A 22,726-nucleotide genomic window follows, 5' to 3' on the forward strand; every position below is an offset into this window, starting at 1 on the left:
AAGCTTGATTACCATGACTCATTTTTTCTGGTATTAGAGAATATTTATTAATATTTAAAGAAAGTTAGTGAATCATTTTGTATGCTGCAGTAAAATACCCCTATAGATTGATGTGTCACAGTAAGCGACCCACACCTCTCTCTACAGCGTCAACTGCAACAGCACCACGCAGACCAACGAGATCAACTGGTGAGACAAACCATCAGCGTCAAACTGCGGTTTATTTTCAGCTATGCAGATGTGATTTGAGGTTGTTTTCATACTTCTAATTTATTCGCTCTAATCTGCCTCTTTATCACAGGGAGCTGATATTCTGGGTAGACAGAAAAGTACCAGTTTGGGCCATTCAGGTGAGTCCAAAGAAAAGCAAACATTTATATGGTAACACTTTACAATAAGGTTTCATTTGCTAAGGGATAATGTACATCCAGCCGGTTGATATTGCAGAATAATGCCCGACAGGCTTATCAGTATATTGTATAAGACCGAAGAGCTTTATTATGTGATAACAACCAGCTGGATGTACATTATCCCGCTTATTACACGGCAGCTTGCCACAAAAATAAATAAATAGGCACAAAACATTGATCAGCATCAACGGTCAAGATGACTCGTAGTACCCAGATAAGCCTGTGTTATTCGTTTTAACGGATGTTATCAGGGAATAATAGACCTCGGAATGTCGTGATTGACCAATCAGAATCAAGTATACCAGAGAGCCGTGTAATAAGAGTAGTTAAATATATTAGTCAACATGAACAGCATTTATTAGTCATAGTTAAATTTAACATTTTCTAATACATTATTAAAATCAAAAGCTGTATCTGTTAATTAGTTAATGCACTGTGAACTAACATGAACATTTTAATCTAACATTAACAAAGGTTAATAAATGCTTAATAAAGGGAAAATATATTGTTAATTGTTAGTTAATTTTAGTTAATGCATTAACTAGTGTTAACAAATGAGACCTTACTGCAGTGTTACCATTTAGATTCAAATGTATTTCTTTAGCCTTTGAAACACTGTTTTATGAAGCTATGAAACATTTACAAATCTTTAGTTTTGAATCTGTGTGGCCAAGTCATGTGATTTCAGCACGCAAGGCTTTGCTTCGCACCTTGGTTTCAAAATATTTCAAAATTATGATTGTTTGCCGCTACACTGAAAATAAATTCGTGTGTAAACAATTTTCACTTAGAAATTGCAAGTAAATTTTACAAATAATTGCAAAGAAATAGCAAGTAACACATTGGATAAAACATGAAATTCTGAAGTAGACAGACTGAAAATTTGTTTATTTATTTTTGTAAAACATACTCCAATAATCTTTATAATTTCAAAAAATATAAATATATATTTTTTTACAGTGATACGGTGAATCCATGAATGAATGTCTAATGGTTTTTAATTGATCTTGGGTCAATTTTAATAATTTACATTAATTTTTAATGAAGTTAATTAATTTTAATATTTATGCATGTATAATACAATGATACGTAATTGCTTTTAATTGACCAAGTACTGTCTAATAATACACAAAACAAAAACTACAAATGAATAAAACACACATTTTACAGAACTTTCATATTTAATGCTATTTAATTATTTGTAGATTACATTTAATAGATTACAATTCCATTACAACATTTGCAATTGGATTGTTAAATGTGTGATAATACAAGTTTTTGCATTTACACGATTTTGACCAGCAGGTGCCGCCAGCCTGTAGCGTTTGTCATTATATCGCATTTGTGATACTCAGGTTTGCTGTTGAAATTCAGTACTGCTGGTATTTTTGGCTTCTATATAATAAATTGCTTGAGTTTGTCCTCTAAAATAATAATTTTAATGTCTTGTGAGCTGAAACTTCACTCTTAACAGTTTTTTTTTTTTTTTTGAACATTTTTTTCATCAGGTTATTGTAGCATCCATCAGTTTCATGGAGGCCATGTTGCTAATGTACCTCAGCTACAAGGTGAGTTTGTGTGCATATGTGCAAAGTGTGAACGACTATTGATTTTTCACACTCAGTTCGCTCTGAATCTGAGACATGAAGTGTCTAGTTACTGCATTTAGTTACAACCACAGCTATTTGGTTCCTGATATTCGAAAAAGATTGTTTCTGAGTGCATATGTATATTTTTTCAGGGTAATATATGGGAGCAGGTATTTCAGGTGTCTTTCCTCTTGGAGATGTTAAATACGGTCCCTTTCATCATAACGGTAAGAAGCATATTCAGAATAATATCTCAAACTACATCTGATAATAAAATCTGACCTCTATGATTCTCTCTCTATGCCAGATCTTCTGGCCTCCCCTCAGAAACCTGTTTATCCCAGTGTTTCTCAACTGCTGGCTGGCCAAGTGTGCTCTGGAGAGCATGATAGTGAGTGTTAACTATTCCCAATAAACCACACCAGTGTTTATGCAATGCTGTACAGAAACCAGACGATATGTGTGTTACAGAATGATCTGCACCGGGCCATTCAGCGAACACACTCGGCCATGTTCAACCAGGTCCTCATTCTTATCTGCACTCTCTTATGTCTTGTATTCACTGGGTAAGAATCATTTTTCTCTGGTTTAGAGCTGGGCGATATATATCCAAAAATGTATATTTTGATATTCTTTACATTTTTGGTCAATCAATATGCACAATTTTAAATGTAAAATATGGTAATTAAACACGTTTAAATCTCATTGCCTTCATTTTCAAAATCCAAACAAGAATTAAAGCTTCTTTTGTTTTAGAAAACTGGTATTTTCAAACTTCTCCATTCACCATGGAGACTTTTTGATCAAGATTTATTTCATATTAGATTTATTTTTTATTATAATTTTTTTTGTATATACAGTGGGGCAAAAAAGTATTTAGTCAGCCACCAATTGTGCAAGTTCTCCCACTTAAAAAGATGAGAGAGGCTTGTAATTTTCATCATAGGTATACCTCAGAGACAAAATGAGAGAAAAAAAATCCAGAAAATCACATTGTATGATTTTTAAAGAATTAATTGGTAAATTCCTCGGTAAAATAAGTATTTGGTCACCTACAAACAAGCAAGATTTCTGGCTCTCACAGACCTGTAACTTCTTCTTTAAGAGGCTCCTCTGTCCTCCACTCGTTACCTGTATTAATGGCATCTGTTTGAACTTGTTATCAGTATAAAAGACACCTGTCCACAACCTCAAACAGTCCAACTCCAAACTCCACCATGGCCAAGACCAAAGAGCTGTCAAAGGACACCAGAAACAAAATTGTAGACCTGCACCAGGCTGGGAAGACTGAATCTGCAATAGGTAAGCAGCTTGGTGTGAAGAAATCAACTGTGGGAGCAATTATTAGAAAATAGAAGACATACAAGACCACTGATAATCTTCCTCGATCTGGGGCTCCACGCAAGATCTCACCCCGTGGGGTCAAAATGATCACAAGAACTGTGAGCAAAAATCCCAGAACCACACGGGGGGACCTAGTGAATGACCTGCAGAGAGCTGGGACCAAAGTAACAAAGGCTACCATCAGTAACACACTGCGCCGCCAGGGACTCAAATCCTGCAGTGCCAGACGTGTCCCCCTGCTTAAGCCAGTACATGTCCGGCCCGTCTGAAGTTTGCTAGAGAGCATTTGGATGATCCAGAAGAGCATTGGGAGAATGTCATATGGTCAGATGAAACCAAAATAGAACTTTTTGGTAAAAACTCAACTTGTCGTGTTTGGAGGAGAAAGAATGCTGAGTTGCATCCAAAGAACACCATACCTACTGTGAAGCATGTGGGTGGAAACATCATGCTTTGGGGCCGTTTTTCTGCAAAGGGACCAGGACGACTGATCCGTGTAAACGAAAGAATGAATGGGGCCATGTATCGTGAGATTTTGAGTGAAAACCTCCTTCCATCAGCAAGGGCATTGAAGATGAAACGTGGCTGGGTCTTTCAGCATGACAATGATCCCAAACACACCGCCCGGGCAACGAAGGAGTGGCTTCGTAAGAAGCATTTCAAGGTCCTGGAGTGGCCTAGCCAGTCTCCAGATCTCAACCCCATCGAAAATCTTGAAAGTCTGTGTTGCCCAGTGACAGCCCCAAAACATTACTGCTCTAGAGGAGATCTGCATGGAGGAATGGGCCAAAATACCAGCAACAGTGTGTGAAGACTTACAGAAAACATTTGACCTCTGTCATTGCCAACAAAGGGTATATAACAAAGTATTGAGATGAAATTTTGTTATTGACCAAATACAGTACTTATTTTCCACCATAATTTGCAAATAAATTCTTTAAAAATCCTACAATGTGATTTTCTGGATTTTTTTTTTCTCATTTTGTCTCTCATAGTTGAGGTATACCTATGATGAAAATTACAGGCCTCTCTCATCTTTTTAAGTGGGAGAACTTAAACAATTGGTGGCTGACTAAATACTATTTTGCCCCACTGTATGTTTTCAGCACGTCATTTTATTTTGTTATTGTATTTTTTTAATGTAATTGTATTTTTTTTAAATAAAAATTTTGTTTTATATTTACTTACTTTTTCAGCACACACAATTTTATTGTCAAGATTATTTTTGTTATTTTTAAATTGTGTTTGTTTAATTACATTTTTTATTAATAACTGAATATATTTATTTATTACAAATTGCATTTACTGAAATTGTATTTACTGTCTCTTTCAGCACATTATATTATTGTCAAGATTATTTTTATTTTAAATTGATTTAATGTAATTTATTTTATTTTGCAAATTAATATTAAAAATTTTGTTTTTATTACAATTTAGTTTTTTATTTACTGTATCTTTCAGCACATTATTGTCAAGATTTTTTTTTTTTATTTAATTTTAATTTAATTTATTAATATTTACAATTATTTTAATTAAAAATGTAGCTTTTTATTTACTGTCTCTTTTAGCACACATAATTTTATTGTCAAGATTATTTGATTATTTTTTAGTTGTTAAAATGAGTTGTGCTTTATTTACACAATAAATGTATTTTTATTATGCATCTTGCACGACCACAATATATGCTGTATTATTGTTGATTATATTACTTCAACAGATATATCGCCCACCTCTACTCTTTATTGAAAGATAAGTTCTTTCTTCTTCTCTGCCTCTCATCAGTTACACTGAAGTCTTTCTGTCTCTTTCAGCACATGTGGTATCCAGCATTTAGAGCGTGCTGGTAAGAAGAGTCTGTCTCTCTTCAACGCTTTGTATTTTTGCATCGTGACCTTCTCTACGGTGGGCTTCGGAGATGTGACGCCGCAGATCTGGCCGTCTCAGCTGCTGGTGGTGGTGATGATTTGTGTGGCCCTGGTGGTGCTGCCTCTACAGGTCAGAGGAATCAAGCACTTTTTTACATTAATCAAAACAATTATAATGTTTGAATTGATTTCTTATTAAAAGTTGTTTTTATTTACTTTTTCAGAACATGCCATTTTATTGTCAAGATGATTTTTCTTTTTTATTGTATTTGTTTAATTTAATTGCATTTTTATTAATAATAGAATTTGTTATTTTTGTAATTTCGTTTTTTTATTTACTCTCTGTCTACTGCTGACATGACTATGAACAGCTAATGACCTTTCAAAGTATTTTTTACCTTAAATTTTAAAACCAAACAAGAAATAAACCTTTGGTAGTTTCAGAAAAACAAGCATTTGCAAACCACTATTATTATTTAGTGTTTTTTTTTTTAATCAATAATTAAATTAATTCAAAAACTTATTTTATTTACTGTATTTTACTGAGTAAGTAAGTACAGTATGTACTGTACTTTATTTATTTTACTGTCTGTCTACTCAAATACCGACTTGACTATGCCGATGATCTAGTATTTTTTGTTTTTACTATGTGTCTTTTATTCTTTGGCTGTAGTTTGAGGAGTTGATCTATCTGTGGATGGAAAGGCAGAAATCTGGAGGAAACTACAGCAGACATCGAGCTCAAACAGAGAGACATGTGGTCTTATGTGTCAGTACTCTCAAAATCGACCTGCTCATGGACTTTCTCAATGAATTCTACGCTCATCCTCACACACAAGTTTGTATTCTGTCTGTCTTTGTGTATTTAATAGGTTCAGAATATCATTTCTGTCCATCTTGTATGATGTTTACAGTATTTTGTTCTAGTTTGATCACATGTTGTGTTTGTGCATGTTTAGGATTATTACGTGGTCATCTTGTGTCCATGTGAGGTGGACGTCCAGGTGAGGAGGATTTTGCAGATTCCTCTCTGGTCACAGAGGGTCATCTACCTTCAAGGCTCCGCTCTCAAAAACCAGGATTTACTGAGAGCCAAGTGAGTGACAGCCTCACTGACCAATCACAGCATTTTGTATTTGCATATGATCTTATTTGTTTTTCATAGGACTGCAACAACTAATGGCTAAAATTAATTGAAAACTTGATCGTTGGTCAGTAGTAGTTGATTCTGTGGTCTTATATACTTGTATTTAAGCCTTTCCTCACACAATTTATCTCACTTTTTGTGGTGTACAAGACAGTTTACTCATTGTTTGAAGGAGAGCAAGATGTGGAATAGCATAAATTTTTGGCTTCTGTGATTGGTCTGCTTCGTTAATCGCCCTCTGTGATTGGTTGCTTTTGTTCTGTAGGATGGACGATGCAGAAGCTTGTTTCATTCTCAGCAGCAGGAATGAAGCTGATCGCATGGCAGCAGTGAGTGTTCACACAAATCAATTATCTTTTATTTATTGTTCATGTGTATTGATTACGTTACACATCGATATTTTCTGGCAATACTGATTGTAATATCAGACTTGAAAACCTAGAATAAGATTATTCTTAATTTATTTGTCATTAATTGATTAATAGTTTTTTTCTCCAATATCTGATATTCAATATTGACCAAACAATACACACAGAAAAATGAAAGTAAGAAAGAAAGAAAGAAAACAACATTATTCTACAATTCAAAGGCAGATTTAACCCAAAAATACACAAAAACAAAAAAAGAAAGAAAGAAAAATAAAGTGCACACAACATTAATCTACAGTAAATAAATAAAAAAACTAATTTACATTTACATTTAGTCAAAGCGACTTACAAACGAGGACAATGGAAGGAATCAAAATCAACAAAAGAGCAACAACATGCAAGTGCTATGACAAGTCTCGGTTAGCCTAACGCAGTACACGTAGCAAGGTTTTTTTTTTTTATAAAGAAAACAAGTAGATAGAATATAGAAAAAAAGAAACCTAGTGTTTTTTAACCTAAGTTAACAAATTTAAAAAACAAATTTAACAACATTATATTACAGTCACATGGTATCATTTGTTTTACACATTCAAACCAGTCAGATTATCAAATGTATATATTAGTTAATAAACAGATATTGACTAGTATTGATTTATTGACAGGATCACCAGACCATTCTGAGGGCCTGGGCTGTGAAAGACTTCGCTCCGAACTGCCCTCTTTACGTCCAGATTCTCAAACCTGAAAACAAGTTCCATGTTAAATTTGCAGGTACTAATTTGCCTTTATTTCAATTTTTTTCTGAATATTGCTCACTCTTTCTGCATTATGTATTTATTTTCCTCTCACTTTGTTTCTCTATATCTTTTGAAGCCCTTGAATGACTCATTTTAGTAACCGTCAGCCATCTTGGCTCTGAGCAGCATGTCTGTTTCTTTCTGCAGATCACGTAGTGTGTGAAGAAGAGTTTAAATATGCCATGTTGGCTCTGAACTGTCTGTGTCCAGCCACCTCTACGCTGATCACTTTACTAGTCCACACATCTCGAGGACAGTGAGTCGCGACTCTATTAGTGCTCTTAATAGTGAAGTGTGTTATTTCTGTGCTACTAGCGCCACCACATGGAAAAATATTGACTGTTTTCAAACAGGTTTCCCAAACACACCTTTAGTTACCATGTTTTTTTTCCCAACTTTTTCCGAACATGCCATTTTATTGTACATTTTTTTCTTTTTTCGTTGTTATTTGTTTCACTTTTAGTTTTTTATTAAAATTTTGGTTTATTTTATTAAAAAAAAAAAAAAGTTTTATTTTGAGAATTAGTTTGCTTAATTGTATAGCATCTCCAGTAATACTGTTTTTAAAAAACAATATCATCACACACTATCGTTCAAAAGTTTGGGGTCAATATTTTCAGACTTTTAATTAGCAAAGATGCATTAAATTGATCAAAAGTGACAGTAAAGACATTTATAATGTTACAAAAAAATCCTTTTGAACTTCTTTTGAACTTTTTATTCATCAAAGAAACCTGAAAAAAAAATTCACGGCTTCCACAAAAATATAAAGCTTGATGTTTATAAGAAATGTTTTTTTGAGCAGAAAATAAGCATATTAGAATGATTTCTGAAGGATCGCATGACACTGAAGACTGGAGTAATGATGCTGAAAATTCAGCTATGATCACAGGAATAAATTACTTTTTAAAATGTATTAAATTAAAAATAAACTGTTATTTAAAATTGTAATAATATTTCACAATTTTACTGTACTTTTTGATCAAATAAATCCAGTCTTGGTGAGCAGAAGAAACTTACGACATTAAATCTTACCAACCTAAACTTTTAAATGTTAGTGTAGTATTAATCTTTAAGTAATTTCCATTACTTCAGTGCTTTTTCGTGCTCAAAAATCCCATAAAGTTCCAATAAACTTCAGCAATCAGTATATCTTACAACCTGAATTCTGGAAATGTTGGAACATTTTTTAAATTTGAATAAAATGGAAACTAAAAGAATTTCAAATCACATGAGCCAATATTTTATTCACAATAGAACATAGATAACATAACACATGTTTAAACTGAGAAATTTTTTAATTTTATGCACAAAATGAGCTCATTTCAAATTTGATGCCTGCTACAGGTCTCAAAATAGTTGGGACGGGGGCATGTTTACCATGGTGTAGCAGTGCAGCTGGAGTTTTGTTGTTGAAATTTGGTCCCACTCTTGCCTGATGTAGGTTTCCAGCTGCTGAAGAGTTCGTGGTCGTCTTTGACGTATTTTTCGTTTAATGATGCGCCAAATGTTCTCTATAGGTGAAAGATTCGGACTGCAGGCAGGCCAATTCAGCATCCAGACTCTTCTACTACGAAGCCATGCTGTTGTAATAGCTGCAGTATGTGGTTTTGCATTGTCCTGCTGAAATAGACATCGTCTGGAGGGGAGCATATGTTGCTCTAAAATCTTTATATACCTTTCAGCACTCATAGTGCCTTCTAAAACATGCAAGCTGTCCATACCGTCTGCACTTATGCACCCTCATACCATCAGAGATGCTGGCTTTTGAACTGAACGCTGATAACACACTGGAAGATCTCCCTCCTCTTTAGCCCGGAGGACACGGTGTCCGTGATTTCCAACAAGAATGTCAAATTTGGACTCGTCTGACCATAGAACACTTTTCCACTTTGAAACAATCCATTTTAAATAAGCCTTGGCCCACAGGACACGACGGCGCTTCTGGACCATGTTCATATATGGCTTCCTTTTTGCATGATAGAGCTTTAGTTGGCATCTGCAGATGGCACGCCAGATTGTGTTTACCGACAGTGGTTTCTGGAAGTATTCCTGGGCTCATTTAGTAATGTTAATGACAGAATCATGCCGATGAGTGATGCAGTGTCATCTGAGGGCATGAAGACCACGGGCATCCAACAAAGGTCTTCGGCCTTGTTCCTTACGCACAGAGATTTCACCAGTTTCTCTGAATCTTTTGATGATGTTATACACTGTAGATGATGAGATTTACAAAGCCTTTGCAATTTGACGTTGAGGAACATTGTTTTTAAAGTATTCCACAATCTTTTTACGCAATCTTTCACAGATTGCCGAGCCTCTGCCCATCTTTACTTCTGAGAGACTCTGCCTCTCTAAGATGTCTCTTTTATAGCTAATCATGTTACAGACCTGATGTCAATTAACTTAATTAGTTGATAGATGTTCTCCCAACTGAATCTTTTCAAAATTTCTTGCTTTTTCAGTCCTTTGTTGCCCCCATGCCAACTTTTTTGAGACCTGTAGCTGGCATCAAATTTGAAATGAGCTCATTTAGTGGATAAGTGTACAGTTTCTCAGTTTAAACATTTGTTATCTATGTTCTATTGTGAATAAAATAATTGGCTCATGTGATTTGAAAGTCTTTTAGTTTTCATTTTATTCCAAATTTAAAAAAACGTCCCAAAATTTCCGGAATTCGGGTTGTAATTGAAGTTTGATATTATGACCTATTAAATGAAAATATAATGGAAAAATAGTTCAGTAACATGTTAAATCCCTTTCAGAGAGGGCCAGCAGTCTCCAGAGCAGTGGCAGAGGATGTACGGCCGTTGTTCGGGTAATGAGGTGTATCATATCCGTCTGGGTGACAGTATGTTCTTCAGAGAGTACAACAGCAAAAGCTTCACCTACGCGGCCTTTCACGCCCACAAGAAGTAAGTTTATACGCGCTTTGAAACATATTAAATGTGTTTAAACTTGTGCTGTGAGGCTATTTTGGTCTGTTTGTATGTAAAGGTATGGCGTGTGTCTGATCGGCGTGAAGAGAGAAGACAACAAAAGCATCTTGTTGAACCCTGGACCACGCCACATCATGTCTACCAGCGACACCTGTTACTACATCAACATCACGAAGGAGGAAAACTCCGCCTTCATCTTCAGACAGGAAGAAGACCAGGGAAAGGGGCGGGGCCACTGTGACATTTTAAACAGCCCATCTGGCCTACCTGTTCATAGCATCATTGCTAGCATGGGTGAGTGAGAATAGACAGAAGAGAGATAGGAAGTTGTCAGAGGTCTGGTTATAACCAGAGATTGTCTTACTATAGGGAGATGAGAGGGTCTGTATTACTTACTACTGGAAAAAGTGTAACGGCTAACTTTGATCACGTGTGCCTTAATAACCAATCACATTACAGCCTTGACGTCATTGAATTTAGTCAGAGTTGAATCCCACCTGTCGCAAAAAGTCTCCCAATTCGCATACTATCCGTCCTAAATGGTATTTGAAAATAGAATTAGTATGTCCCAAATCATAGTATGTTTAAAAAAGTATGCCAGAGATTCCCGGATGGTCTACTACTTAAGGTTAGAATTCGAAGTGCAGATTGATGCACACTCTTAACGGCTAATATTGGCCACAATACAAACACGCATAAAAAGTGTTAAAAAACTACAAACAAGGCGGATATGTGCGACCGACGGACAGGTAGAGAAAGGGATTTGAGTGATAAATTATCAATGTCTAACCTGATGAAAAAATATTTATTTAATGTTATCCACGTTATATTTCATCTGTAGCAACACTGTGAACTTTTATAATGATACGTTTGGTGTTTAACTTTGAAATCCATCATTATGAAAACACATGAGCAGAGTTCTCTGCCCGCGATGTGCTTCTTTATTTCTCTCCAATATGGTAGGAAATCAAATTAAACGAAATGTGGATTATGTTAACTGTGACAAGATGATTGACAGGGCAGTTTAAACAGTTACAGGATGCACGTAACTAAGCAACATAGCGTCCGTTAAAGACGCAGCTATGACGAAGTAGTATGTCCCAAAGCTTGCCTACTATTCTGCTACATACTAAAAAGTATGTACTTTTTCATCACAAAAAGAGTACATACTTTTAGGGCATAGTATAGTAGGCGAATTGGGACGCAGCAAGTGACTTCTCTTATAAAACAGCATTTTTTTTTCATGGTAAACTCTAAAAATAGTTAAATCCAAAAGTATTGTTTACTGTAAAACATGCTGAAGATTAGCAGATTAAATGATGAGCTGTTTCCTCTAAAAAGCTGTTTATTCGGCGTAGTGAAGCCTCTCCTCCATTGACATCCTTTCCCAAACCAGAAGCGTTAGCATTAGCTGTTACGCTTTTTTGGCTAACGGTTGCAGGCTCGCCTTCTAGTGGCTTTGTTCTAACCGTTTAATTGTTTGTTTTCAGGAACGGTTGCCATGGATTTTCAGAACACAAGTCCCACTGAGAGCAGCGTCAAACTGGCTCCGCCCCTGGAGAATGAACAAGGAAGCCGCCGCCCAAGCATAGCGCCCGTTCTGGAGCTCGCTGACTCCGCCTCCTTACTGCCATGTGATCTGCTCAGCGACCAATCAGAGGATGAGGCCGGACAGTCAGAAGAAGATGTAACAGCTATTGAGTGAGTTAATTTTTAGTTCCTAATACAAATTCAAACATTTGTGCAAATTTAAAGGCAAGCAAAGTAAGTGTATTTTATGGTTTTTTATGAATATGATTTCTGAAACTTAAAGGGAAAAGGGTCATTTTGTGGTGCTTTTTTGTCCATTGTTGAGTTTGACAGCCACTTATGGCTATCAGCTGTCATTTAAAGGGATAGTTCACCCAAAAATGAAAATTTGTTGTTTATCTGTTTACCCCAAGGGCATCCAAGATGTAGGTGACTTTGTTTCTTCAGTTGAACAAAAACAAAGATTTTTAACTCGAACTGTTGCAGTCTGTCAGTCATATAATGTCAGTCAATGGGACCCACAGCTTTGAGAGAAAAAAAAAAACATACACAGACAAAACCAAATGAAACCCTGCGGCTCGTGACGATACATTGAGGTTTTTAGACACGAAACGATCGGTCTGTGCAAGAAACTTGCGGTTATGCACTTATAAATCTGCGATCCGCCGTAAAGCAAGAAGAAGAAGAAGATGCGTCAGGCAACGGCTGTTGTGGACGCACTCAGGACAGTTAGACATGGTGTTGGATCAGAGGTAAAAAACTATATAAATACTGTTCAGTTTCTTGCACAGACCGATCGTTTCATGTCCAAAGACCTCAATGTATTGTCACAAGCCGCAGGGTTTAATTTGGTTTTGTCTGTGTATGTTTTTTTTTTCTATCAAAGCCGTTGACTGACATTATATGACTGACAGACTGCAACAGTTCAGAGTTAAAAATCTTCGTTTGTGTTCTACTGAAGAAACAAAGTCACCTACATCTTGGATACCCTGGGGTAAGCAGATAAACATCAAATTTTCATTTATGGGTGAACAATCCCTTTAAGAGTATAAATAAAATAAAATAAAAATAAAGAATGAAATCGTTTAATGTATAAAAATGAAGAAATTAAGACAAGTATTATTTTTGAGATTTTACAGTGGTATTATAAAAGAAAATACTGATTTTTCTATTTTTATTTTACAGTAAAATATGATAATAGTAATATTTCTATTTTTGTTTAATATTAAAATGTTTAATAATAGTAATCATAAAATAAGAAAAATTAAAAAAAAGAACTTTTTTTTGCAAAATTTTATTTTACAGTAAAGTAAGAATAATAATAACAATAGTTATATTTATTTTTATTATAATGTTTTTATAGTAACATTTCTATTACATAGTTAAATGTTTCATGTGGTTATATTTATATAATATTAATATATATTTAGTTATATTCATATTTTTATTTTTGTTTGTTAATAATAATTATATCAATAAAATAATAATAATAATTATTATTTTATTTTACAGTACAATAATTGTACATGAAAGTACAAAAAGTACATGTTATACAGTATAAGAGTAATAATTATTTAATTTAATTTCATTATTTATTTAAAATATTATTATTAATTATTTTATAGTCATATTAATAATACATATTGATCGCTAAATATTTGGCCCAATTGTGCAGCCCAACAAACATGCGAATCTGGAGTTTATTTTTCTTTCCAAAATCACATTTTAAATCGCAGTATGGTCCTGTATCAGAGCATGTGCACATTCATCAAATTTTCTCCTTTTGTGTTTCACTGAAGAAGCAAAATAAAGTAAATGTTGATATTTTATGCAGACTAACCCTTTTAGGGTGTATTTTAATGTTTATTTCCTCAGATTTGTGAAAGGATACCCCCCAAACTCTCCATACATTGGGAGCTCCCCGACCCTTTGCCATCTCCTGCCCCAGAAGGCCCATTTCTGCTGTTTACGGCTTGACCAGGTGAGCACCAGCCTCCATGTGCTACGAATGCCATCCAAATGTTGTATTTGCGTAATATGTATTGCATTGGACCACATCAACATATGTCATATTTGTCTCACATTTGCTCCTCTAGAGCTGTGAGCATGTTTCCTTTGAGGACGCAAAAGCATATGGCTTCAAAAACAAGCTGATCATTGTTTCTGCTGAGACGGCTGGAAACGGTCTTTACAACTTCATAGTGCCTTTAAGAGCCTATTACAGACCCAGACGAGAACTCAACCCTATAGTCCTGCTGTTAGACAACCTGTAAGCACACACACACACACACACATTCACCTCATGTGTGTTTCAGTAGTGTTATTAATGTTTTTCTACTTCCTGCAGACCTGATGACCACTTCCTTGAGGCCATATCCTGCTTCCCAATGGTGTATTATATGGGTGGCACCATTGACAAGTACAGTTAGACCAAAAAACTTCTGTTTGACTGGGGCTGCATAATTTGCAGAAAAAAAGTGACTTTCTAATAAAACTTATATAGAAAAGAGATGCTGAATTTGGCCAAAATGTTTGTAATTATATATCAATATGATTTTATAATAATATTAATTATAATAATATAATGATGATAATTATTATTATTATTACTAAATAAAATATTAAACAAAAATAATAAATATTACTATTGTAGTATTTCACTCTAAAATTAAAATTAAAATTATTTAACTTTTTTTTTTTAAATGTACTGTGTAGATATTTATTCAGTTTAATCAAGCATGATTTGGTGAAAAAATTGTGATTTTTTTCTATTAAATTGTGATTTGTAGTTTATATTTTAAAAAGGGCTGTACAATTTGCCAAATGTTTGCGACTGTGTATCAGTGTCACTATATAATATATATTATTATTGTTAAATATATACAAAATAATAAATATTACTGTTGTAATATTTCACTGTAAAACAAAAAAATTGTATTTAAGGAAAAAAATATATAATAATTAATATAAATAATAATTATTATTTTCAGTGCATATATTCAAATCACAGCCTTTGTGATTCCATAATTGCATTATGCCATATCATTATTATTATTATTTTTTATTTCAATTCATTTTATTTTGATTAATCGTGCAGCCCTATCTTTCACATCCAATTCAAATATATCCCTCTAGATGTGAATATATATGATTGGATGTTTGTGTGATTGACAGTTTGGACAGCCTATTGCAGTGTGGTGTTCTGTATGCTGACAATCTAGTGGTGGTGGATAAAGAAAGCACTATGAGCGCAGAGGAAGATTATATGGCTGATGCTAAAACCATCGTCAACGTGCAGACCATGTTCAGGTGAGACCAGAACCAGTGACCTGCAATCTGTCAATAGAATTTACGTAATATATCATTTCAGTATCCCCAAAGGTCATAGGTCTGATTCCCAGAGAATGCATGAATGCACTGTAAAGGCCCGTTCACACCAAGCACGATAACTATAAACGATAGCGATAACGATAAAGATATTGTTCTAAAAATCGTTCTCAATATTAAAGAATAGCAGAGTTCACACCACAACTATAACGATAAAGGCACAGAGAAACAATATCATTAGAATCACTTTCAGAATGATTCTAACGGCAGACGCGCGTGTGCTTAGAATAAACAGGCGATATCGTTCGCTGGTGTGGACGCTAATATCGTTATCTTTATATTTATCTTTATAGTTATCGTTCTTGGTGTGTGAACGGGGCTTAAGTCGTTTTGGATAAAAGCGTCTGCCAAGTGCATCAATGTAAATATAAATCTCATAACTGTCTCATTTTCTTTGTCTACTTCTCTCCAGGTTGTTTCCAAGTCTCAGTATAATCACAGAACTGACTCACCCGTCAAACATGAGATTCATGCAGTTCAGAGCGAAGGACTGTTACTCCCTCGCTCTGTCCAAACTCGAGAAGGTGAGCCATGGAGAGATTTAAGCACTGAATACTGTAGTTTTGTAGTTGGATTATTGTAAAATGTGTGTGTCGATCGACAGAAGGAACGTGACAAAGGCTCGAATCTTGCCTTCATGTTTCGACTTCCGTTTGCTGCTGGTCGAGTCTTCAGCATCAGCATGCTGGACACACTCCTGTACCAGGTAAATATGTGTGTGTGTGTGTGTCTTTTAAATAGGAATAATTTGGATTATCCCTAATAAACTCAGTAACAGCACCCTCTTGTACTTAGGAATTCAAACATTACAGTTACAAATAGTAACATTTTATGCATTTGGTGACTTACATTGCATTCAAAGTATAATACCAATCAAAAGTTTGGGGTCATTGTTTTTAAGTATTTTTGAGGGAAGTCTCTTCTGCTCACCAAGGCTGCATTTACATTATCAAAAATACAGTAAAAACAGTAATATTGTGAAATAATATAACAGTTTAAAACTGTTTTCTATGTGAATATATTGTAAAATGTCATTTATTTCTGTGATCAAAGCTGAATTTTCAGCATCATTACTCCAGTCTTCAGTGTCACGTGATCCTTCAGAAATCATTCTAATATACTGATTAGCTGCTCAAGAAATAGTTCTGATTATTAACAGTTGTGCTGCTTCATGTTTTTGTGGAAACTGTGTAACTGGATTCTTTGATGAATAGAAAGTTCTAAAGAAATTATAAAGCATTTATTTGAAATAAAAATCTTTTGAAAGATCTTTTAGTCTGTTTAACTAACGTATCTGGATATTTGGCTGTGCAGAGAGATGCATTAGTAATATTGGTTTTGGTTTTTGATCATTTTGTGGTTTGTTTTGTACATGAGTGTTTTGTGAAGGACTACATGATCCCAATAGCCAGATTGCTGCTGGGATTGGACACCACGCCTGGATCAGGGTTCCTGTGCGCTGTGAGTTCAACACATGATGTATGTGTTTAGATGTGTGTTGTGATCTGTCAGTGTTTGTTTATGAACATGTTCCTGTGTGTAGATGCACGTATGTGAAGCTGATCTCTGGATCCGCACGTACGGGAGACTCTTCCAGAAGTTCTGCTCGTCTAGTTCAGAGATTCCCATCGGAATATACCGCACAGAATCACACGCATCACCTGAGGTATACATCTATCTATCTATCTATCTATCTATCTATCTATCTATCATCCATCTATCATCTATCTATCTATCTATCTATCTATCTGTCTGTTTGTCTGTCCATCCATCCATCCATTTATCCTTCTAGCCATCCATCTATCTATCCATTGTAGGAAACTTTTTCCTCGTCGAAGCAGAGACCAGGAGACGTTGGGATATATTTCATACAGAAGTTACTCTTTATTGAGAACTCGCTGTGCATCGCTGCAGTCATCCAAGTCTAACTAAAGCAGTGATACATTGTAGTTTATATACATTTAGGGGGCAGTGTTTAGGAATGGAAACAAAGCACCTGGGTGACGACCTTAAACAAAGCATGCAAATGAAGTATTCAGGTATAGCAACCTGCCCCATTTAACCACTCCTAATCCAATCAGCATAACTGCCCAAAGATTGAGGCAGGGGCCCCAAGAGCCATTACAAACAAAAGGTGAGAGTCTCCGTCATCTGGCTCATTTGACTTACAATAAGAGAACAGGAACTGGCAGGAACCTCTTGCTACAAACTTTGTATATCACAATCGTTCATCTGATGTCATCATCTTCACCATAAATGCTAAATACAATGTATATAACTTCTTCAGTTTGTATACTGTTACATTGGAACCTAGATTTAACATTTTACAAATTTGTAATCCAACACCATCTATCCATCTATCTATCATCTATCTATCCATGTATCTATCTATCTATCTATCTATCTGTCTGTCTGTCTGTCTGTCCGTCTGTCCGTCCATCCATCCATCCATCCATCCATCCATCCATCCATCCATCCATCCATCCATCCATCCATCTATCCATCCATCCATATCTGTCCGTCTATCTATCTATCTATCTATCTATCTATCTATCTATCTATCTATCTATCTATCTATCTATCTATCTATCTATCTATCTGTCTGTCTGTCTGTCTGTCTGTCTGTCTGTCTGTCTGTCTGTCTGTCTGTCTGTCTGTCTGTCTGTCCGTCTATCTGTCTATCCATCCACCCATCCATCCATCCATCATTTGTTCTATCTATGGTTCAATGTAGTGAGTATGTATCCTATTTGCTCACATGATTTTGGTCTTGCTGATGTCATGAGCAAATTCACACCTGCAGCTGATCAATACTTGAGTGTTCAGTCTCTGCTAACCTTATATTCTTTTCTTTAGTTTCCATGGCGGCGCTATTAATATTTCCCATTGTATTGTGTGTTTCCATGGTTACGGTCGCCTCCAGTTTCAAGGTTCCGTCAGCATCGAGGGGTTAAACGACACCAGGGAGAAGGGGGAGGAGTCAAAGATCCTCACCCGGAGCTCCTCCAGCAGTGACCAATCAGAGCACCCGCTCCTGAGAAAGAAGAGCATGTACTGGACGAGGCGTCTCAGTAGGCGGAGCGTGAAGAGGAGCGACTCCTCCCTCAGCTCCATCCAGCAGCGTCTGGGCGTGTTACGCCGCTCGGAAAGGGAGGAGCTTACGGAACTGGTCAGGAACCGCATGCAGCACTTGGGCCTGCACACGGCTGGATACAGTAAACACACCCCTTACCTCATTAATAATATTCATATGTATAATATGTTCATGCTTAAGTAAAGTAATTAGTTTTGTGGAACAAAACTGGAAGATCTGCCCAAATCATGTTTTTTTTAATGTGGTTAGAAAGCTGTAACCACCATAACCCTCCTCTTTTCACAAATTCCTGACGGATAAAATCAACTCCTGTCCTACATTTCTCTCATATCACATTTCACTTGAAAATTTATATCAGATTATGGAATTAAAAAGGGTTGTGAACACTGATTATATTGAATCCTGAACATATTATTACATTCTTGGTCAGAAGAACCTTTGTTTTATTAGACATTATACTTCCAGATAGCAATTTTGATTTGAAATATTTCTCTCTTCCTCTTTTTCATTCTAACTTTCATCTCATATAGAGGATGCCACAAATCTAACAGCCAGTGATGTAATGAACCGAGTTAATTTGGGGTATTTGCAAGGTAAACACCCTCTCTATAGTGTTGCCATGAATAGTTTGCTCCGTGGGTTTATATATATTCTATCCACATGTTTTGAGAGTTATATAGAAGAAAAGACAGGAAATTATAGGGAGAAGATGATGCAAGCCAGATTCAAGCATATGTGCCTAAATGCCTGACCATGATTTCATTTTGTGGCATATTTAGATTTTAATGAACTATTTTAATCCTTTATAACTCTCAGTCAGTTTTTCTGAGTTGTATTATATGCTACACTGCATATAACAAATTGTAGCAAGTTCCTTATCTAGATAATTTGCTTCATCTTTCCCTGTGGAACTTTAACCACGCTCATATTGTTGAGTGACAGATGTATCCACCTCTCTCTGTTGCAGATGAGTTGAATGACCAGCAGAACTCCATCTCATATGTGCTGATAAACCCCGCCCCCGACACGCTGCTGCAGCTCAATGATGTTGTGTATGTAGCACATCCTGACAGATACACATATACACACATTTATTTCTTTAACTGGTGTTATTCTTAAACTAATCGTAGGTGCTAACTGAATAAAATAATATAGATCCTAAAAAGACAACAGTATTTAGAAATATTCAGGGCTACTTTATCATGGTAACAGTATAGTTTTGGTAGCTAGAACTAAATTAAAGTCATTTTCTGTAATTAAAATAATGCGGAATAAAAATATTTTACACATAAACTAGAGTTATTATAGTTCATTAAAACTGTCAGTATCACCAAAGTAAACTAAAATTAAAAACCCAAAAAAAAAATCATTAGCTGAAATAAAATATTAAAAAATATATATATATAAATAAAAACTTATTTCAGTTAGTTGCCAAGGCAGCATTTCTTATTTTAATTTAGTTTAACTTGTACTACAATAACTAAAACTGAGATTAAAAAAAAGTATATATATATATATATATAGACATATAACAAAACAAAAACTACTTAAAATGACAGAAACAATAAAGTTACTAAAACTTCCAGATAAAAATTATAAATAGAAAAACTAAAAATTATTAATAATAAAATATAACTGACAAACACAAATATTAAAATGTAAAATTTGAAATGTTGATTTGGCAACTAACTGAAATAAGTTCAAGGGTCCCACTTTATATTAGGTGGCCTTAACTACTATGTACTTACATTTAAATTAATCATTTGATACAATGCACTTATTGTGTACATGTTTTTACATTGTACTTATATATTTTTTAAATCCCTATATGTAGTTACATCTGTAATTAATTTCTGTAATTACATTTATAATTACAATGTTGACCCATCCCTTACACCTTAACCCACCCTTAAACCTACCCACCACCAAACCTGTCCCTAACTTCACCCGTATCCCACCTCAATAGCAGCAATAGTGTTTTGCAATACAGTATGAACACAATAAGTACATTGTACTTAGTTTTTGATGTAAGTACATAGTAGTTAAGGCCACCTAATATAAAGCGTGACCAGTTCGAGTACTAAAATTACTACTACAACTGAAATAGAAATAAATGAAAGAAAACTAATACAACTAATAAACTAATACAAATGACAAAAAGGAAATTAAATGGCAAAAAAAAAAAAAAATGAAACAAAAACTGAAAAATATAAAAATTAAAAGCTAACTGAAATTATGAATAAATACTACAATATTATAAATATACTAAAACAACACTGCACTGTATACATCTCTGCTGTGATATAAAATTATTCATACTGGATATTTTGGTCATACCAAACTGTGATTATTATTATTATTGTAGATTATAATCAGTATTAGGATTCATATTTTTATATTTTATTAATTTATTTTTTAATTTGCCATGTTTTTTCAGGAACACCACCCAAAAAATTCCCAAAATGTAGGGCATTCCAGCTTTTACTGTTTTTATAGGGACATTTGGTCACATTTATGTGTGTTTGTGGGTGTGCGTCAGGTTTAAGCAACTTTGCGGTAACATTTGTCAGCATCAGCAAAACCTGATGCACGCAGTCATGCAGACACAAACATTTGTGTCAAGAATCACATTGTCAGAGTGAAATCTCAAACATGAATCAGTCAAAGTGCTCTTTGTGTTCTGCAGGTTCCTGATCCGTCCGGATCCACTGGCTCACGTACCTGAAGCGCCACCTGTACAAAACCGCTGGTGCCGGTCCACGACTGACACACCAGAACTCAACAAGATTTAACCGGTCAGAACTACATCCTAAGCTAAAAGCCATGATATAACTGGACTATAAAGAGCTGTCGGCACTTTAAACGTTTCACTCATATAAGCTCTTGCTCTTAGATTCATCAGTGATATTATGGTCTGAACACTGCATATAATACGATGAGCCTTGTGAAATATTGTGCAGTGAAGTCAAAGTTCATGTTCCATCAAAGAAGAGCATTATTTATCCAGATTGTCCTGTTGTAGGTCAGACACTAGAGGGCAATAATGTCAGAATAAAAACAGTCATGCAGTCAACTTTGTTATTGGATTATCAGGATTTTGCTGTTGTAATGCAGGCATGCATTTCTATTTTGGTTTTCATGTTTGTTTATCGCCTTACAGTGTTTTGCATTAAGGAGGATCACAAAAAGACTTATTAATTCTGTACAGCGGCCACAAAAATTATTTAAAAATGTCTGAATGTCATTGCATTAGGCAAAAATATCAAACTAAGTAGCATTTATTTTTATGAAAGATGCACCAGTTGATTCAAAGACAGGAGTACATAAAGGAGTAGTTCACCTAAAAATTTTAATTTGTTGAACATTTACTCATTTTGAAACCATACAAGATATGTGACCACAAAACCAGTCATAAGGGTCAATTTTTCGAAATTGATATTTATATATGATCTGAAAGCTTAATCAATAAGCTTTCCATTGATGGTTTGTTAGGATCGGACAATATTTGGCCGAGATACAACTATTTGAAAATCTGGAATCTGAGGGTGCCAAAAATCTAAATATTGAGAAAAACGCCTTTAAAGTTGTCCAAATGAAGTTCTTAGCAATGCTTATTACTAATCAAAAATTCAGTTTTGATATATTTACAGTAGGAAATTTACAAAATATCTTCATGGAACATGAAATTTACTTAATGTCCTAATGATTTTTGGCATAAAAGAAAAATCAATAATTTTGACCCATACAATGTATTTTTGGCTATTGCTACAAATATACCCCAGCGACTTAAAGACTGGTTTTGTGCTCCAGGGTCACATATAGATGAGTTTGTTTCTTCATCAGATTTAGAGACATGTAGCATTGCATCACTTGCTCAGCAATTTATCCTCTGCAGTGAATGGGTGCCGTCAGAATGAGAGTCCAAACAGCTGATAAAAACATCACAATAATCCACACCACTCCAGTCCATCAGTTAACATGTGAAGTGAAAAGCTGCATATTTGTAAGAAACAAATCCATCATTAAGATGGTTTTAACTTCAAACCACTTCTTCCAACTAAAATATGAGTCCTCTACCAATAATTAAAGTTTTTTCCCGTTAAAAAGTCGTCTCGTCTGAATCAGGAGAGAAATCTGCGCAGATCAAGTACCGTTTACAAGTGGAAACAGTCCAAAACAATTCTAAACAAATAATATGTGGGTGGATTTTGATTTAAGAGGACAAAAGAGGATTAACTTTTCCCCGGAGGAAGCAT

General features: G+C 34.9%; 1 protein-coding gene across 2 annotated transcripts in view; it reads left to right on the forward strand.

Annotated features, from left to right (window-relative positions):
• kcnt1a (potassium sodium-activated channel subfamily T member 1a) overlaps positions 1 to 22,346 on the forward strand; it is a 29,592-nt gene extending 7,246 nt beyond the window's left edge. The window contains exons 5-31 of one of the 2 annotated variants that reach the window (XM_058759329.1): positions 148 to 189; positions 302 to 350; positions 1,919 to 1,978; positions 2,152 to 2,226; positions 2,307 to 2,390; positions 2,471 to 2,565; positions 5,155 to 5,338; positions 5,882 to 6,046; positions 6,168 to 6,304; positions 6,621 to 6,684; positions 7,386 to 7,494; positions 7,668 to 7,776; positions 10,286 to 10,435; positions 10,518 to 10,753; positions 11,950 to 12,160; positions 13,865 to 13,970; positions 14,086 to 14,258; positions 14,337 to 14,408; positions 15,164 to 15,298; positions 15,789 to 15,900; positions 15,981 to 16,082; positions 16,754 to 16,837; positions 16,920 to 17,042; positions 18,300 to 18,591; positions 19,001 to 19,063; positions 19,438 to 19,522; positions 21,157 to 22,346. In XM_058759329.1, the coding sequence (XP_058615312.1) occupies positions 148 to 189; positions 302 to 350; positions 1,919 to 1,978; positions 2,152 to 2,226; positions 2,307 to 2,390; positions 2,471 to 2,565; positions 5,155 to 5,338; positions 5,882 to 6,046; positions 6,168 to 6,304; positions 6,621 to 6,684; positions 7,386 to 7,494; positions 7,668 to 7,776; positions 10,286 to 10,435; positions 10,518 to 10,753; positions 11,950 to 12,160; positions 13,865 to 13,970; positions 14,086 to 14,258; positions 14,337 to 14,408; positions 15,164 to 15,298; positions 15,789 to 15,900; positions 15,981 to 16,082; positions 16,754 to 16,837; positions 16,920 to 17,042; positions 18,300 to 18,591; positions 19,001 to 19,063; positions 19,438 to 19,522; positions 21,157 to 21,262 (3,223 nt within the window). In that variant the 3' untranslated portion in view covers positions 21,263 to 22,346. The remainder of the gene's footprint in view (positions 1 to 147; positions 190 to 301; positions 351 to 1,918; positions 1,979 to 2,151; positions 2,227 to 2,306; positions 2,391 to 2,470; positions 2,566 to 5,154; positions 5,339 to 5,881; positions 6,047 to 6,167; positions 6,305 to 6,620; positions 6,685 to 7,385; positions 7,495 to 7,667; positions 7,777 to 10,285; positions 10,436 to 10,517; positions 10,754 to 11,949; positions 12,161 to 13,864; positions 13,971 to 14,085; positions 14,259 to 14,336; positions 14,409 to 15,163; positions 15,299 to 15,788; positions 15,901 to 15,980; positions 16,083 to 16,753; positions 16,838 to 16,919; positions 17,043 to 18,299; positions 18,592 to 19,000; positions 19,064 to 19,437; positions 19,523 to 21,156) is intronic. The other variant, XM_058759330.1, reaches the window with a different exon arrangement.
• The last annotated feature ends 380 nt before the right edge of the window (positions 22,347 to 22,726 follow it).

Source organism: Onychostoma macrolepis, chromosome 21 (genome assembly GCF_012432095.1).
Source record: "Onychostoma macrolepis isolate SWU-2019 chromosome 21, ASM1243209v1, whole genome shotgun sequence".
Taxonomy (NCBI): Eukaryota; Metazoa; Chordata; class Actinopteri; order Cypriniformes; family Cyprinidae; genus Onychostoma; species Onychostoma macrolepis.